The sequence below is a fragment of the Halyomorpha halys genome, unplaced genomic scaffold (genome assembly GCF_000696795.3).
Source record: "Halyomorpha halys isolate HHAL.00 unplaced genomic scaffold, Hhal_1.1 Scaffold1051.1, whole genome shotgun sequence".
NCBI lineage: Eukaryota > Metazoa > Arthropoda > Insecta > Hemiptera > Pentatomidae > Halyomorpha > Halyomorpha halys.
In genome coordinates, this window is record NW_027108957.1 from 356,106 (window position 1) to 375,560 (window position 19,455).

The 19,455-nt window shown below is 28.6% G+C and overlaps 3 protein-coding genes across 3 annotated transcripts; 2 read left to right on the forward strand and 1 right to left on the reverse strand.

The window, feature by feature from the left end:
• Positions 1-7,663: 7,663 nt before the first annotated feature.
• On the forward strand, positions 7,664-14,153 carry LOC106688097 (tRNA splicing endonuclease subunit 2). Its single transcript, XM_014432403.2, has 4 exons — positions 7,664-8,022; positions 9,829-11,758; positions 12,305-12,447; positions 13,754-14,153. Exons 1-4 carry the CDS (start codon positions 7,834-7,836, stop codon positions 13,886-13,888), a joined length of 2,397 nt encoding a protein of 798 aa, XP_014287889.1. The 5' UTR covers positions 7,664-7,833; the 3' UTR covers positions 13,889-14,153.
• Positions 14,154-15,748: 1,595 nt separating this feature from the next.
• Positions 15,749-16,912, reverse strand: LOC106688087 (COX assembly mitochondrial protein homolog). Its single transcript, XM_014432380.2, has 3 exons — positions 16,670-16,912; positions 16,486-16,590; positions 15,749-16,048 (listed from the first exon to the last, which is right to left on the reverse strand). The coding sequence occupies exons 1-3, from the start codon at positions 16,725-16,727 to the stop codon at positions 15,849-15,851; spliced, it is 363 nt and encodes a 120-aa protein (XP_014287866.1). The 5' UTR covers positions 16,728-16,912; the 3' UTR covers positions 15,749-15,848.
• A 1,464-nt stretch (positions 16,913-18,376) lies between these two features.
• Positions 18,377-19,111, forward strand: LOC106688085 (transcription termination factor 4, mitochondrial). The gene has a single exon (XM_014432377.3). It carries the CDS (start codon positions 18,377-18,379, stop codon positions 19,109-19,111), a length of 735 nt encoding a protein of 244 aa, XP_014287863.1.
• The last annotated feature ends 344 nt before the right edge of the window (positions 19,112-19,455 follow it).

The following is a 19,455-nucleotide window of genomic DNA, read 5'->3' on the forward strand; positions in this document are numbered from 1 at the left end:
ACAACTAATAGCAGTTTATTCATTAAGTTAGTGAAGTATGTTTTACATAAGGTATTTTTATCATACCAGAGCAGAATAAAAAATATTTTTATCATGTTTAACATAATGCTGCATTTGTCGAAAATGAGTCACCCTTAGAAACGTTTAATATCTCAGAAACTATTAGACATACATATATCTGTCAGCGGTCAAAGCAAAAATGCTAGTTACATTAACTAGTACTTAATAATGATGTTTGTAGGAATATCAGTTTACATAAAATTAGTCAAAATAAAGTTAGAAAATGGTTCTGGATTCTAAATAAAAAAACTTTTTAAAAAAACTGTATCTTGAATTCTATTAAAAGTACAATGGTTACTAGACAAAACTATCCAGTCTTTTGCATTGACTAGCTCCTTTCTTTGCCTGGTTGCTGATCCAACAAGCTTGGATGTTCTTCAACATTTAAAGTAATAAGTTAATAATAATTAAATTTTCAAGTAGTTTGAAATCGAAACCAGAGGTTTGTATGTTCCTTTCGATATCACCAAAATCGAATCCCATATTCCAATACAAACAACCATATGCCTGTTTTTTGACTTACTTTAAAAGAAATGAGTTAATAATAATGTAAATAATCATAAAGTGTGATATCGAAACTTGATACCTGTATGTACCTTTTGATATCACAATATTATTAAGTTGCATTCACAAGTTTTCCCAAGAATAAGTAATCTCTCTCCTACCCCTCTCCCAAATGGAAGGGATGAGTTTAATGAGAGAACATGCTTCATCAAGCTTTGATTAGGACCGGTGCAACAAGAAGTTTTCTTTGTTCCATTTGCATAATATGGAAAAATGAAAAAAAACAAATTTTTCATTTGTTTTTGTATCATAGTGTGATACCAAGAGTGTGAAAGGCCACAATTTATAAGATAATTAGAATTTTGTGCAAAATATTCCTTTGTTTCTCTATAAAGCTATATATTGTGTTTGTTTGTATAGCATCATAGTGCTAACATGTTTATCTATAATATTATGGAACATGAACTGTTTGAAACATGAAAGAAACACTGTAGAATTTTCAGAAAATGCTTTGCTGATAAATTACATCATGTGACTTATCATGTTCTTGTCCTAAGCTCTTCAATTATGAATTTTATGGTCTAATTGATGGAAGTAAAAGAGGCAAATCCCTCAATGAGATGAAGCGGCTAAGCAGGGACCAGGAAGAGTGGTTATGCTGGATTGAGGCTCCTCAACGCTAGCTAATGGCATAAGAGGAAGATAAAGAAGAAAAGAAGAAGATGGTCTAAATGATTTTGACTTATTTATTATGAAAATAAAGTATGGTGAAAACAGAATTTGGAAGTTACATTATTTGTAAAATTATTATAATGGCACTAACAATACAGTTAGATTAAAAATTAACATTTCTGAAATCCTTCTAGAAGCATGGCTAAGGGATCTCTGCAGCAAATTAACCCAATTAAGAAACCTCTCCAACTTTGTTGAATTGTTTAAATTGTGAGTATAAAATAAATACTAGTAATACAACATAAGTACAAAAGAATACAAAATAAAATCGTAATCGTAAGTACAACTGAAAAATTTATAAAATAAAGTGGAATTATTTATTTCTCTCATAATTATATCTTTATTAATGCAGGGATCTTTATTAGGATATAGATTTTAAATTAAAAGCCATGAGTTCTGAGTTAACAAAATGTAGTAATTAGCAGGAATACGGAAGTAAGTAGAATAATTTTAATTAGCAAAGTGTAGAATAGTTAACATCTTTTTAAAAAAAATAATGTAACTCATTTCTGAAATAAATGAAGAATCACTATGTTATTCAGAGCTAAAACTTCTTTAAATATGTTTAACTTATTATATTTTGCAAATATGGACGCAAATTGTAGAGCTTAATTCAATTTAACTTAATATTTATCTAAGTCAACTTAATATTTGTGTAGTTAAATACTTTATGAAGTAATTATTTGAATTTCTGTAATCAGGCTGATCAACAAGTATACTAACTAGAAGAAGATGCAAGTTTACCTGGGAAATTCCATGAATTGACTTGTACTAAGTACCTACATGATAAACTCCAAACACTAAAAATATATATATGTTAGTATATTTTAAGTTTTGTTTCTTTAAAAAAAAACTTACTTATTAATCAACAAATAAATGCTTCATGAGGATTATTGAGTTGCTGCTTGAATAATAAAGTATCTAAAAAACTGAAATAAGGATTGTGAGGAATAGCAGATAAGTGAGCAACATGCACACACAGGACACACCATAAAAAGGAAGGAAAAGAGCTTAAAATAAATTTATATTCAACTATTGATAATAAATAAATAAGTATTGTGTTTTTTCCTTGACTCCACATATCTCCTTCCCTTCCCTAATCAATTTCTTTATTATATCTACAATCCATGTGTACACAATGATGAATCACATCACTGTTGTACTTATCACATAAATTAGGTCCTTAGGCATTGAAAGAAGAAACCTATGTAGTAATGCACAATCTAAAAAATGGAATTATGAAATGAACATATACTTATTAAGGACACTAATAAAACTCTCAAACATAGTTTATTAAAATACCCTCGATTACCTATTAACTTCAAAACAGTAATTTTTATATAAAAATGCATAACACTCTAGATAACAGTATTTTTTAGAATCCCAATGTTCCAATCATCATCCAGTTAGTCAAATTTTATTTTAGAAATTATTTAGAAGGCAAAGCATGTGATCAAAATTATGTATATATATATATATATATATATATACATACATACATTTATTATGTATGGTAATTCTTAATATTCTAGTTGTTCTTATAGGAGGATCTATGGAATAATTAAATAGTAAATAGTAATCATAAATATTCCATCAACTGAAAAAAATCTTAGTTTTAGAACCTCTATCCTTCTCATTATGTATTCAATCAATTATTTTTCTGCTATGAAAAGTGACAGTTTATGGATTTATATTATAATGAAAATAATAACTAATTTTAATTATTATGAATGAAACAAGAAAATATTTTTCTTTTTATTTGTAATGGAGATGAAAAAGGGGATAAATTCCTTTTTTTTTTCATGTTTTATTTATTTTATTTTTCAACACTACTCAGCCTCCTGTTTGAGTTGGTGAACACATAACCCCTCAAAACCTACTAAATCCAATCTAATTTAACACTCAAAGTTAGGATTGTGATTCAAAAGGGAATAAACCCCTGTAATAATTATTTGTTAATAACTATTAATTGATATTTTCTCTGAAACAATGTTTCAACCATTATCAGGCAGACAGAAGAATCAACCCAGTTTAATTATATAACACAACTCATAATTACCTTAAATATGTATAATAAACCTCTTAATTCTATTATTCAAAAACATCTACTTTCTGTATATTTATATTTTGTAGATATCTACCTATATTTCAAGGTTAATGATTTGTCATTTGAGAATAAAATCTACGGGACAAGTGGTTGTTGAAATAAAGCTGTATCCAGAAAGCAGATTCTCCCATGCGTAAGTAATGAATGAACCATGACGAAATTGATAGTAAACTCAAAGACCCATTTAACACTAATTCTCAACTATTTTTTCAAGTTTAGGCTAAATCAAACGAACCATTTTAGACATATTTGAGTGCTGAGGAAAATACATTAATGTATACAAAAGAGAAAGTAGTATATGGAATATAATCACACAGCTAAAGGAACAACTAAGTGCTAACCAGCACATCCCTGAAATTTTTATGAAAATTGGATTATTCCCGATCATACCCAAACATCAATTTGACTACAAACTGACACTATTGCAAATATTATTTTATCCTTTAAAATCTATAAATAATATGCTTGAAGGACCAAGTGGAGATTCAGAAATTTTTTTTTAGATATTGAAAAAATATATTAAATTTGTTTTTAGTTTTTAAAATTTATTTCTCATTTAATTGCTAGATATTAACATTTAAAAATAAAAATAGTTTTTATTAATTTATATTAATTCAGTTTTTCCTGGTCTATTTACTTTTTATTGATTTAATTTCCTTCAGAAAAATGGGATAAACCCAATTTATTTTTTTTTTTTAATTTAGTATTTGGAATACCTTGACAATGTTTTAAAAATCTATTTCTAATATAGTTTAAAAACTACTGATTCAATAATATTTATTTAAAGAAAAATGACCACCTGAAATATGTATATTTTTAGTTTTACTGAAAAATGCAACATTCAGATTAGTAATATTTTCTACAGAATAACTATTTTATTTAACAAATTTAAAAATAAGAAATATTGTGAATTAAAACAAACTGAACGATGTAATGCTAAATAGTAAGTGATATCTGATGTACAGAGTGGAGAATATGCTGTTAATTTAAACAACAAATTATTTAAAAAGAAAAAAAGGGGGAAATAAGTCATATAATCCAGTTTGGTTTCAAAAACTACGTATTACGTATAAAAGCTTTGAAAATCACATATAAATTTAACTCCGATTAACAACGAAAAAGAATCTCAATAAATGGAAAATTATCAATGTTTATTTATTAGTTCAAAAAGCTGCCAAAAGATAGCAGCACAAATCAAGAAAGGTAGAAAATACTAGTTTTACGTGTTGCCGCTAGATGCCAGCACCATCCAGGCGGGGGGGTTTCTTACGTTAAATTCCAGCTCGAAAAATTTTATTTTATATTAGGATAACAGGAACCCGCAGGAGCTCACAGCACTAATAGGGACTGGTTCGAGTCGTTGAGCTCCTGCGGGTTCCTACTCTCCTAATATAAAATAAAATTTTTCGAGCTGGAATTCGACGTCAGAAATCTTTGCTTGGGTGGTGCTGGCATCTAGCGGCAACAAGTGGAACTTGTAATTTCTACTTCTCTTGATTTGTGCTGCTATCTTTTGGCAGCTTTTTGAACTAATAAATAAACTGATAATTGTCCTTTTATAGTGATTCTTTTTTCGTTATTTATTGGAGTTAATTTTATACGTAAATTTCAACCATAATTATTCGTGTGTGTGTGTTTAATTATCTACTCTTTCTTTTACCATTTCTTATGTTAATAAATAAACTATGGAGATAGTTTTAAACTATGAAATGTAAAATTAGAAGAAAATTATGTAAATTAAAATATATGTCATATTTAAAAATTGAATATGATAATTAATGAAATCCCATTTCATATCGTGGCTTGGAATAAAAAAAAGAATTCAAATGAAATAATAGATGAAAAAAACAAAACAATTTTTTTTATTAAAGGCTTTGATGAAATAATTTGACTTATCATCTTTTTTGTCTTGCAATGTCTCAAAAAATCATTCTGAAATTTAAATTAAACGTGAATTTGATTCCTATTAACTAGTATGTTCTAAATTAGTTTTTTATGAGTAAGTACTGATCATTTAAACAAATTAGGAGAGATAGGTTTATATAGTGTTTTTAAAAGATGTTTGAACCTGCAAAATTAGATATGAAGATCATATAAGGAAAAAACAATAATTTTTTAATAAGAAAGGTATTATTTGTCTTTATTTACTAATTGAGAAGTTAAAAGGGAGAAATATTTCTTATAATCTAAGGCAGTTCTTGAAGGGCTTGAATGATTAATTACATAAAAATCATGAATTTAGTTGATGAGGTGTTGAAGAGACAGATGGAAGGTAATAATTTTGATTGTTATTGTTCAGATATGATGTAAGACTTTTTAATTGATAAGTTTAGATGACAAAATTTCTGTAATTAAATGGATGGAATTGACCATGAGGTGTAATAGAGTTAACATTTTAATTGTATATAAAATTGTTTAAGATAAACATTAAAATTGAATGCTATATTTACAAGAATTATAATATCTAAAGATGGGGAAAACGACCTGAAAGGTTGTAAAGTTAAATAAAGAGTGTTAAATAATATTCTAAAGGAAGTATTCTTCACCTCATCAACTAAATTGACGGATATACTTTTTTTCCTTATGATTTGAAAGTAAAGTATAGTCAATTAGGTCTAGTAACTATCAGTTCTAAAGGAAATTTGATTGTAATTCATTATTTTTCAGTTTTTAGAATCACCTGTGTTTGTAAATTTATTAGTGAGGAGTAAATACTGAATTCTCATGAATTATATCTTTTTATTTTATTTTTTGCTTACTTAATTTAAGTAATCCTTGTTTGACTTTTTATAACTTAAACTGTATAATTTTGAGTAATAATACTTTAAAATTTATCATTTTAAAGTTTTATTGCATGGAATATTTTTTTTATTAATTTAATTGATATGAGTTTATGGAGTGTAAATTATGGTTTGTCCTAATCAGGATAATGTATACTTAGGCTTAGAAAATAATTAGACAACAAATTCAATGTAAACTTAATTAATTTTTCTGTTTAATCTTCTTTAATGTCTAAATACATGACAAATAAATTGAAAAAAAGGTTTTTAGTCGCCTTCAATCATTTTTCCTAAAATGTTTTCTGATCACTTAATTATATTGTTAAGGCAACTTTAGAATTTTTTTTTTTAATATCAAGCTTCTATTCGTTATTTGTATTGCAGAACTGTTGACATCCAACATAGTTTTGGTCATCTCTTTTGTTACTCAGAAGGGAACAAACGCCCCCTCCTCACCCCCTCCCCAAGGATCCTTCATGAGGACACTCCACGGAATGCATCTAAACATGTATAAGATAATATTACATGAAATAATGTCATATTACACAACATATCATTGAGGGCAAAAACCATCGAAAAATGACATTCCAATACTAAAAGTAAGGTCATTGGGGAGGCAAGGAAACTTCAAGAACTGAAACCAAATATAATAAGATAACACCATATTACACAAAATAAATAACATGTAAAAAAAAAAGCAAAGAAATTCAGGATTTCAAAATAGAATTGAAGAAATAAGGTCATGGAGGGGATATAAAACTAATGTAATATGACTTAACAATAGATTGTTGAGTTCGATGAAAGGGTTGGCCCAAGATCCAATGATTATCACAATGTGGTATTTTAAAACATAAATCCAAAGAGACAAGGACATTCCGGGGATTTCAGGCAAGCATAGTAGTAAGGTACCGGTACATCTTTGAATACGGTGGATGGGATGATCGATGATGCAGTAAAAATTTGAAAGCGACTGCCTAGCACAAAAATGCAGGAGAAAGATCATTGAGGAAGCAAGTAAATTGGCAGAGAAGCAAAATAATTAGGTATCACATCATATTACAACTTATAATTATGTGGATGGTAAGGCCAACGATGTTAAAGCATCGGAGTGGAGCGACTCTTTACAGAACTTCTGTATAATGGTCATTAAGGAGGCAAAGACACTTCACAAGATGTAGCCAAAGATAATAATATTATAAAATTGCATTGTAATAAATGACATAATATGGTTAAGTTCTGATTTGGCGACGATGTTTAACATCGTTACTCGGTTGCACTTCACAGAAAAGTAATTCAGTCAAACCAGAACATAAAAAAAGACTGCTGTTAGAGGGCAAAAGTTGTACATTTTTTCGAATCGCTAATCTTGAATCTGTAGTTTGCTGACAGAAATTTACCCAGAAGCTTGTTCTTCATATAAAATGCTAACATCGAAACCTCGTTGGCTTATACTTCATTGAACTAAATAAATAACCTTCCCAGAAGCGGTATTGTATTCAAATATAATTTTTGACATGATGTGTGAAGTTTTTTAAATAAACTATATTACGCAACCATGCTCCTAAATGACTTATCAGTTATAAGTGACTAGTCAGTAAAATATGTTTTTATTGTTATAGTGATTTTGTTGTGACTATTACATTAGGAAAAATGGAATTAAAAACTCCTACTAAGAAAGGGATCAAAACACCCCGTTATCGCCCGCCGTTACCAATGTTAAATGAATCCTGTTCAGGGTTGTGTATAGATGAATATGACTGGCCCTTGTTTACTGGTTATTATAATGGTACCTCTGTCATTGTTGATGACTCGCAGGCAATGACTTTGTTGACAAACAAGGTAAACATTCTCTGTTTACTTCTCTGTGTAAGATGTTCAAGATAAGGTACCAGTGTATCAAAGAAGCTCTAGTGGTAGAAGATAAACAACAAATTTATACTATTATTCTTACACTGCTGTTGATTTCTGCCCACCCAAAAGGGATAAATAAATTCTCCAAGGAATCCTTTTCAGTGGAGATCGGGCTTATGCTATCTTATAGCATTCTTTTAAAGTGATTTTTGAAGTTTCTGTTACTGGAGCTTGTTTTATACACTATAACTCATGATAATACTAGCAGTAGATATCGGTAGGCCTAGTGAGTAAAGTTGTAAACTCCTAACTCCCATGTCCAACTATAAATCCTGGTTATAGACTTTTTAATTCTGTCAGTAATTTATTTCCTTGATTTGTAAAAGACAAATATGTCTGTTTGTAGCAAACTATATCATTTTCTGCTTTCCAATAATCAATACTTTGGGTCATGTAAAGTGCCTAGGTCCATAGAGAAAAAATTTCCTGGGCCAAAGTTAAATATTCACCACTGATATCCGACCTCCTCCAGTATATGAATCCAAACAGAAAAATCTTGCCAAGATATTATATATTGCACATCCAGAATCAAATTGGCACAACTCATCAAATGTTTTTTATTACAATGAACATTAGACTGGCTAAGGTACACATAGAAAACACCAGATTTTTTTTCTCTAATACATGTTTCTGGTAGAACATCTGAAAAATTAAGTACTTACTTGACAATAGTTTTGAAAACACGCGTTGATCAAATTCTAATATTATGGTAGTCATTCAACACAGAATTTAATGCTCTAAATTTGATAAAATTATCATTTTTGTGTTTAGTTTTGGAGTTATTTTATAAAGGAAAAAAAAAATAGAAAATTTCAATGTCTTTCGAGAGTATTGTGTAAAGCTCATCACTTAAATCGGGGCAAACTTAGTTTCTTTCTTATTAGAGGCAGAATACATTGATTAAAGCTGAAAATAGCTTTAATCAATGTATTTGTTTCGTATGTGTAACGTTTCGACCTGATTTTTCAATGTCGGCATAAATAAATATTTTTTGTTTATTTATGTTGTTTCTTTGCTGACTCCACCCCCCGACCATCTTCTCCAATCAGTAATCTACGGTCAACTATATATACCTCATTAACTATTTTTGTTCTCTTTTGACTGCACCCCTGACTATAATTTGAAATTATACGGTCAATTATTTATATATATAATATTTTCAATACAATTTTTTTTCTATTTGTTTACTTTTACTAATAAATAGATTATACTTTTGTATGACAATGTGTAAGGTTTTACAAGTTTTAGTGTATAAGGGTATTTCCCAAATCAATTTTGGAATATATTTATATGCAGTAACAACATTTCTATCCTTAAAAAATATAAGATTTCATCATTAATAAAGTTATCTAGGTCCCAAAAAAAAAGAACCTTAATTGAGTCCATACCATAAAGATTTCCTTTTTTTTTTTTTTTTTTATTCCACTGTTTTCTATTTGTCTGGATTATTTTTGTCAAAATTTTGGAAATAAAAATACTTGAGAGGAGGTTGTTTCAAATTAATTTCCCTTTGGAAAATTCTTTTATTTCTATTATTTTAAACTTTTAAATATTATTATTGTACTGCTATTAACCTCAAGGATGCTGGCTTCCTCCCAAAAACCTGAAACTATTTTTTCAAAATCATAGATTAAATTATTTACAAAATTAGATATAATATCCATTGGAAATGACCTCCAATTTTTTTAATTTTTAAAATTGGTCTTATGAATTAATTTGTTATTTATTTTACAGGGTTTTTTTGGCAAAGGTTCACTTTCTAGAGGATGTCCGAACCTTGCTAAGAGAAAAATCCCTATCAGCGTAGTTTATGAAAGCCAATGGAAAAGAAGGAAAACGTGGATAGAAAGTTTAAATACTTTTCTAGAAAGTAAGAAAAAATCGAATGAAACATTAGAAGGTAATATAAATGAAGGAAGTAGTAATGTAAAAAAAATGGAGATTGATAATGAGGAAAATTGCCCTCCAGAAAATAATTCAAGTAATACTGAACTAAAGTCAGCAAGCGCAAATGATAACAGTAAAAATAAATCTAATGAAACTACCAAAGACAATATAGTTGAAATTGAAAGTAAGGAAAGTAGTGTGGTAGAAAAAAAGGAAAATGATAATGAGGAAAATAGTACTCTGCAAAACAATTCATGTAAAAGTAAAGAAGAAGAGCCATATAAGACAAATGGGAATGAAATAAATAAAAATAATTCTAATGAAACTTCCCAAGAAAATGTAGTGGATAGTGATAGTAAGAAAAGTAATGGTGTAGAAGAAATGGAGGTAGATAATGAGAAAAAACCTCTGGAACCCTCTGAGACAAGTAGGTATGAAGAGAATAAAAATAATACCAATGAAACTTCCCAAGACAATAAGGTTGAAGTTGATATTAAGAAAAGTAATGTTTTAGAAATAATTGAGATAGATAACGAAAAAACTGATTCACTAAATAGTTCCAGTAAAAATGAAGATGCACCCTCTAAGACAAGTGGGAATGAAGAGAGTAAAAATGATTCTAATGAAACTTCCCAAGACAATAAGGTTGACATTGATATTAAGCAAAGTAATGTTATAGAAATAATTGAGATGGATAATGAAAAATCTGATTCACTAAATAATTCATGTAAAAATGAAGATGCACCCTCTAAGACAAGTGGGAATGAAGAGTGTAAAAATGATTCTAATGAAACTTCCCAAGATAATTTAGTGGGCAGTGATAATAAGGAAAGTAATGATGATAAAAATAATTCATGTGAAACTGAAGAGGAAGCATCTAAAATAAGTGGGGATAAAGATTATAAAGAGAGTAAAACTAATTCTAATGAAACATCTCAAGAAAATATGGTTGATGTTGATAATGATAAAGAAAAAACTGAGATTGATAAGGATAAAAATAATTCATGTAAAACTGAAGAGGAAGCATCTAAAATAATTGGGGATGAAGATAATAAAGAGAGTAAAACTAATTCTAATGAAACATCTCAAGAAAATATGGTTGATGTTGATAATGATAAAGAAAAAACTGAGGTTGATAAGGATAAAAATAATTCATGTAAAAGTGAAGAGGAGCCATCTGGTGGTAATAAAGATGGTAAAGTTTCTCTGGATACTGATAATGATTTGCAGCTGATGGTCGAAGAATCTGAAGATAAGAAAGTGATAAGTGATAGTGGTAAAAACGAGGAAAGTATTAATATTTCTGTTCAGAATATTCAAAATAAAAATAACTTAAAAGCTGATGATAAATATGAAGCGATAGAAGAGTCAACTTCCAGTAAAGCTGTTGTTTCTCAATCAAAATGTGTCAGAAAAATTAATCTTTCAAATAATACAGAAAAAGGGACATTAAACATTAATGAAGTTTTAGTGATTCCAGATACTGATGGTGAAATAGAACAATATTTTCTCAATTTAAAACCACGTATAGAGGAGGAAAAAGTTAAAACCGCTGTTGAGGTTTTGTACTTGTCACTGGAAGAGGCTTTTTTTTTAAGTTACTCCTGTAACTGTCTTCAGATTTATGACCTCACATCGAATATTTTACAAATTAGAGATATGTGGGTTCTTTTTCAGGAATCGCAACCTGATTTTATTGAAAAATATGTTGCTTACCATTATTTTAGAGCCAAAGGATGGGTTGTTAAATCAGGAACAAAATTTGGAGGCGACTTCAGTAAGTAAATGACTATTTATAACTTAATATAAATATACAACAGTCAGAATATCCAATTTGTTTTCCGTGTGCTGGAATTTAAATCTTCTAAATTTTTTTGTTGTATATAATAATTGTTAGTAAGTAGATTTACCTTCCAATTGCAGGTGTCATAAACCACAAGGTCGGTCACGAGTTGAAACATTCAGGGTTAGCTTGAGTGTTCGAAGTTGTACATCTTAGTACAATTAAATTTACATAGCAGGATATTTGATAAATAACTACGATTAGTTATTGTATAAAATAAATAAATAAAATTGTGTATAAAAAAATATTTTGCTTTTTAAAAAACTGTACCTTGAGAACTATAGTTCCTAAACTGCTCTATTAGGGCCCATATTTTAGAAAATTTACTCTACTTCAGATGATGTTTTTTAGTGTCGTAGGTAGTTTTAAAGATATACTATGTAAGCTATGGGGTTAAACATAGAAAAAGTTAATTTCCCCTTTATTACTTTGAGTGTATAAACAAATTTCCTTTATTTTTCATATTTTGTAAACTTTTAGTGCTCTATAAAAAGGGACCATTATACTTTCATGCCTCCTATATTGTCATCGTGGAAGTTCTTAAAAATGATAAAAGTTCAAGTAATAAAACAACCTGGCAAAAAATTGTGGGGATGAACAGAATGGCTGAATCAGCAAACAAGGTAATATTTTGTTCAATAACTCAATAACTTACATTTCTCATGTTCTAATGTACAATTTATTTTATTAAAAAAATAATTATTTTTCATTCTTGGAGGTCAGGAAACCATAATTCTGAGTATTAAACAAATAGAATTTATATTAAATTAATGTAAGTAATGTGAACATATTTTTTATTTTCACTTACCTATAAAGGAATATATAGCAAGGGGAAGTATTGTGATTGTGCCAAATTTTGAATTCGAGTTTTTGACAGAATTATATGTTTCGAGGTCTCCTGACTCCAAATAAGAAAGTCTAACAAAATATGTGTGAACAGCCTAGCTCAAAAATGAAACAAACCAGAAATTACATTTTAAAAGCGAGGATATACCTGGTATGTTACAGAAACTTTTTTTATGAAATCGACTGAAAGTACCACTTTATAGAATCGATTTTTCACATTTTTTTTTAATTTTCTCTGAAACAACTCTTAATGATTTTGATGTAGCTCAGTACATCAATGTACAATAAGATGGTCTTTGAGATCATCTAGGTCTTATCGTCGTTGAAGTAGTCTGGTGGGGCTTAAATGCCGAATTTAAAAAAAAATCTCTAAAGTACATTTAATTTTGTTTGTTTGCAATAATTAACTATCTCACATTTTTACTAGTGGTGAAAAATGAATAAATATAAACTATGAATGCAAAACTATGTGCAGTTTTTCCATTTCGCCAATATAATACAGTAATTAAATAATTACTTTTTTAATTTCACTTTATCTGAGCCTTTCTGTTGAAAGAATGACTAACTCCATAAATTCTTAGTATTTTCAATAACAATTCAACATTTAATAAATGGTTTGGAGCACAGTGTAAATTTTAGTCAATTTTTTTTTTTATATTTCTGCAAAAGAAAAATGTTAAAATTTATTGGAGTTTAACAATCTGTTAACAACTGAAAAGCTCATTTGAAAAATTAGTACTGGAAAGTATTGCCCAATGAATTATATAAAAATACCTGTACTGAAACGAGCGAGGATTAACAACTAAAAGTAAATTGGTAACTGAAAGTTGTGCATCAGATTTTTCTAAATTTAAAATTGCATAATTATCTTGTAGATTTCCTTTTTTTTTATTTACTGTTATATAATTTAAAATTATATTAAGTTTCTTTTCTTTTTAGTGTGAATTTTACATAGATATTCTTTCTGAAATAAATCATTTTAAAATTGAAATTTTTGTCATTTTTAAAAAATGATTAATTTTTATTGTATTTATTCATTTCATTTTATCAACTGGAACATTTATAGTTTTTTTCTGTTTCTAGGAGATTTTGATATGCCATGTTCTTTGGCCAGATGTAGAAGAAAAAAAATTCAATGAACCTGGAATTCTAAAAGAATTCAAAGTTTCTGAAATACTTCTGAGAAGATGGCAAGCAACACATGAAAAGACACCGTAGATTTAAAAAATAATAGAGTTTTAGCTAAATTTTGTTCCTAATTTTATAATTTTGTTAAATATACCATTAATTTTTAGTTTTATGAAGAGTTTAACTAAACATATCTAGGGAGGATAGTACAAGTAATTTTAAGTTTAAAAAAAGGCCCAGATAGGTTATGTTTTGCACTCAGTGGAACATTTTGAAAGTCTGATTTATTCTTTCGTCTGCTTCCCTTGATACTTCCTTTAATATATTCTGAAAAATAAATGTTTTGTCAGAAGAACCATATCTATTTCTATACCATGTTAAAAAAATGGACTTATTTTGACCATTTTATAACTTTTCCCATTCTCTGACTACTTTTTCCACTCTTCCGAGATATAATCCTTTTTGCTTAAAAATTAGAGCAATCTTCATGTAAGCAGAGGGATATATTACCTAGAATTTGAACAGTGATTTAAGGAAGAACAACTAATGTGCTCCTAAGAAGTATTCAAGGTGTGCGAAGAAGCTGCAAGGAAGGCAAGACTGGTAATGAAAAAATAAATATATGTTAACTACCGAAGATGAATTAGACAACAGGTATATTGAGGGAGCTGTTTACTGATTCAAAGAATACCATACTTTAAGTATTTGGACATTGTTATCAGTGAGGATATTAACATTACAAAAATTAAGGGAATAATAATAACTAGTAATAAATACTATTTGTGTCTTATGAAAGTCTTCCAAAATAGGGATATATCCACAGCTATGAAAATAGTAGTTTACCCCAAAGCAGTCATTAGTTATGCGTAGTATAAAGTCCTGGACACTGACAATCCATGTGGTAAAGAAAAATAATGATTTCAAAATTGAGCCATAGGGCTCAACTCGAAGGAATCTATGGTGGATCAAGCCCAATGAAGAGCTAAAGAACTTGTATGAGGTATAGAATACAATATCCACCTTTAAGGTGGGCAAAATAAGATGGCTGAGACATGTCAAAAGAATGGAGCATTGTAGGTTCTCAATGTCCTAGAAGCATGATGACTTTAAAATAGACAATAATATAACTAGAGAATATTATTGTCTATTATTTTTCTTTTCTCTAAGTATGAAAAAAATCTAATGAAAATTGTAAGAAAAATAAAATTTCATCCCACAAAATTAACAATTTAAATTTCATTATTATTAATGAAAAATTCCAATACATAACATTAAAATTCCATCTTAACGCATTTCCCCCAATACACATTAACAAACCAACCACAGACCAATTCAGTTAAATATCAAGGATTGACAATCGATACAAGATGTCCTTGATGAAGCTCAACAAAATTTCGGTAAATAAATATTTGTGATCTATTTTTTGACTGTACCCCTGACTATCTTCTTGATAATTTAAAATTAAGAAAACGACTACACACAAACACCTACTTACTGAAACTGATTTGGTGCTTCATGAATCTATCCGACAGCCAAAAAAAACTCCTATAAACAAGCTACAAACACATTCCAATCAAATATTCAGATAACGTGATCTCAATGGTGCATCAATAACAGAACACTACACACAGACTTATACATACCTAGTGTACAAGACTAAATGAAAACATGACAAACTGTGGGTTGTTGGTATAAGATCACCACACCCATAGACTGGTACAAGATATGGCTACAATGAACATTCCCAACATGTACTGAAGTTAAAAAAAAGTTAATTATTGGAATGAATTAAAGTCAGACCACTGGGTTCCGGTCTCTATCATGCCACTATCATATACCTTATTTTATGGTTGTCTTCAATCAGAAGTTAAATCTAAATTTATAAATTAAGTTCAAGAATAAAAATTGTGAAATATCATATTTTTGAGGATTTTGAAAACAAAATCAGAATTAAGTAAACAATTTTATACAATATATTTTTTCAATACTAGTATATATACATTAATGATAAACAAGCAACACATATTCCTCATTTCAGTCTTAATAACAATTATACTTTCATAATTTTATCTTTCTTCTTTATCCCTGTTCTTCTATACTCTGATCTTTCCTCTAGATACTCATCAGTACATTTACTTATAAATTCAGGATTTCTATACCAGTGAGTTAAGCATTCTTTCATTTTGTTATTTTCTTTTCGACATTTCATCACTAATAAAACTCCATTTTCTTTACAGCATTTGTGAAAATCTGTGGGAAAAATAAAGAAAACTTATTTACATGTAGTTTTATTCAACTGAAAATTAGACAAAAGGTTATTTAAAAAAAATACAACTATAAATCTTATAATGCTATTTATATCCCATTAGATTTCTTGAAACTTACTTTTCACTTTAAGTTGTTGATTGCTATTTTGAAAGTATATTATCAATTTGTGGTGCTGTCACAGCCAAAATGGTAAAAGAAACATAATTTTACTCATGCCTAAGTTGAAAGGAAAGCTTTCTGTGAGTTGGAAATATGTTTAAGGCATTTAAACCAGTTCTAATCGAATTTCAATAGGATACAATGAACAATCCATTATTATTGTGTCTCATTAAAATGATTTTTTATTTGAAATAACAAACAATGAATAAGTAAAAAAAGATTAGTATTAATTATGCCCAATTAATGTAGTTATTAATTACCTTTCACTTCACTCAAACAATTTTCAGCTTTTGCTTTATCTCTCATTTTTTTTGGAATTAAAATTTCAGTTTCGACTTTCCTCAAGGATCTGTCATCTGGATCGCCTAATTTAAATTAAACCAGTTTCGACTTATTTGGTCTTAAATAGCATAAAAAATATAATTACAAACTAACACAAGTTACCTAAACCATGGGGTCCTAAATTAGTTTCGATATGAGAAGTTTTCTCAACTCCAACCATTTTTTAAAAATATTAGTATGGTAGTAGATATATTTTAATCAAACAATTGTTTTAATATCATTAATGTTGAAAATGGATAAAATACGTAATAATTCGAAAAAGTAAAAGAATGAAAGATTCCTTTTACATATAAATGAAATTTCACCGACTGACAAGCGGCAATAAAACACTCAACTTTTATGACTATCACGAGTGATCCATTCTTTTAAAATAGTTATTAAATGTAGAAGTAGGTAGGTGGGTGGAAACTAACAAACGAACTGTGTTACAAAATTCAAAGTGTTCAACATGATTTTCAATGAAATAAAATATAAGTTCTATTGTCCTCATTTGATGTTTTAGTATCCCACTTAATTTAAAGGTTTCGATTAAGAAACGAATTTTCACTACAATTCCATATTAGATCTTGATATCCACTTTATTTTTTTACAGGGTGATTATCACAAAGGTAACCAACCTATTTTAACTTGAGACTCAGGTTTTATTACGTGGGACCACCACGAAATAAAAGTCAACTTCCTCGACCGGATTCGAACTGGCTCAACTGCAGTTCGAAGGTTGTTAAAGAGTGACGCCTCAACTCCTTTGGCTCGGACAAACGGCCCATCCACTTCCTTCGAAATAACTTTCCAAAAAGGTGAAAAGAGTTTATAAAACTTGATAAACAGCTATGAAAATTCTTCGGTACGTTAATAACCCTCCCTCCCCCTCAAAGAAATAATTAAACCTAATTAATTAGATTATCTGAATAAAACAGGTAGTTATGAAGAGTACTATTTATTATTCATTTTAATTTTCTATCCAGCATGCTTCCCAAACTTAAATTTTATGGTTTAAACTAAAAAAAAATCTTTTCGGTTGTTCAATTACTGTCTCATGCACTTTATTCTATTAATCTAATCCTTCAACCCAATAAGTCCATTGTAACTATTTCAAATGATATAATCGTAGGCTAAGGATAATAATTGAAGAAGTATAACTGAATGCTCATAAATTAATTTACTTTAACCTACAATAAGTAAGATAAACTGTATTGTATGTATAATCTTCCAGTATAAACTGTATTGTGTTATACATTATTACAACCTTGCTAATGTCTTTTTTAATCTATCTAAATTATTAGTGATTATCACTGGTTGATTTATAAGCTTTTGGGTCATTTACACGGGTGAAACCAACACTTAAAATAAAACATTAAGATGCCTAATTATTATTAGTCCATAAATACAAGTACGAAAACTCTAAAGTACAAGCACTTATATATTTTGTTTCATGATAGGAACGAATATTAGTGATATTACATGAGTTTAAAATTAAACAATTATCTGCCAGAATTGAATAAGTCAGTTTGTACTTTATTATGAAACAGAGACCAGTGCAACCCATAATTTTCTGCTCTGGCCCCTCCAGTGAACGAAATAATCCAAAAATTGATGAAAATATTATAAAACCTCCGAAAAATAGTCATAGTTCATTTTCATTCGATCAGATGCCCATTTCCAGAATCCTGTTTAATAAAATTTCCAAGTATCTCGTCAAAATTAATCGCCCATTCCTCCTAGGAAGTGTGAAACCAGCAATGTAACCTACACCAATAGTAAACATTGTATTTAACTGGTTAACTGCAGTAATATATTTATGGTCTGTAAATGGCCCATTTTCGTCAAATTTTTAGAGCAAGTTATTTTTTAAAAAATAGTTGTAGATATACTAGTAGTATACCTCATAATGTAGCGGAAGTAGTTGGAACCAGTCATTATCTCAAATATAATTATACTGTTAAAGAAAAGCTTATTAATCTAGGTTTATCAAATGATATTGCTTTGAAAATTGCTTCAAAGCCAGAATTTTCTACTTTGAACGACAAAATATTGGATGCACCCTTTGAAATTTTGGGGAAATGTCAATTTGGTAGCCAGTCATTGACAGAACTAATTGAAACTCATCCTTTAATTTTATTAGTTGATAGTAAAAGACTTGAAAAAACCTGTATTAACCTGCTATCAGTGTTTAAAAAGAAATATGCTTACGAAATTCTATTAAAATCCCCAGAAGTGTTAAATGAAAACTGGGATAGTGTGTGTGATAAATTGAAATATTTACAAGAAGACATGGGCGTATCAAACTTGGACATAGTACGACATGGAATTCTCAAGCACTCCTTAGACCAAATCAAAATGAGACATGAACTTTTAAAAAGGACTGGTAAATACAAAAAATTAAGTCCTAAATTGAAGCTCAGTGATAAGCATAAACTAAATCCTGTGATTAATAAAGTTTTAAATTCTCCTGCTGAATATTTTTGTACCAAAGTTGCAGAAATATCGGAACTTGAATTTCAGGTTTTTCAACAATTATATAATGAGTCTGAAGATAGTCCATAGCCTAGTTTTCAATTTTTGTATACAATTTTGTGTATAATTGACTATAAAATTGTTTTACAGTATATTTGATTAGTTTTAATTTTATTAATATTGTTTTATACAACTGGCTGCTTACAATGCAATAAAAATTAAAATAAAATTATGTTTTCTTACAGAAATATATTTTCTGGTTTTCTTTTGTCAGATTTATTTGTATATATAATTAATTACAATAGTTGTGTTTAAAAAGTGTTATTTTTTTAAACTTAATGAAAATAATTAAATAAGTCACCATTTGTTTTTGTTCTATATTTGATGATACTTATTTGGTCAAAATCCACTTAACACACTTTTCCTCCTCATCC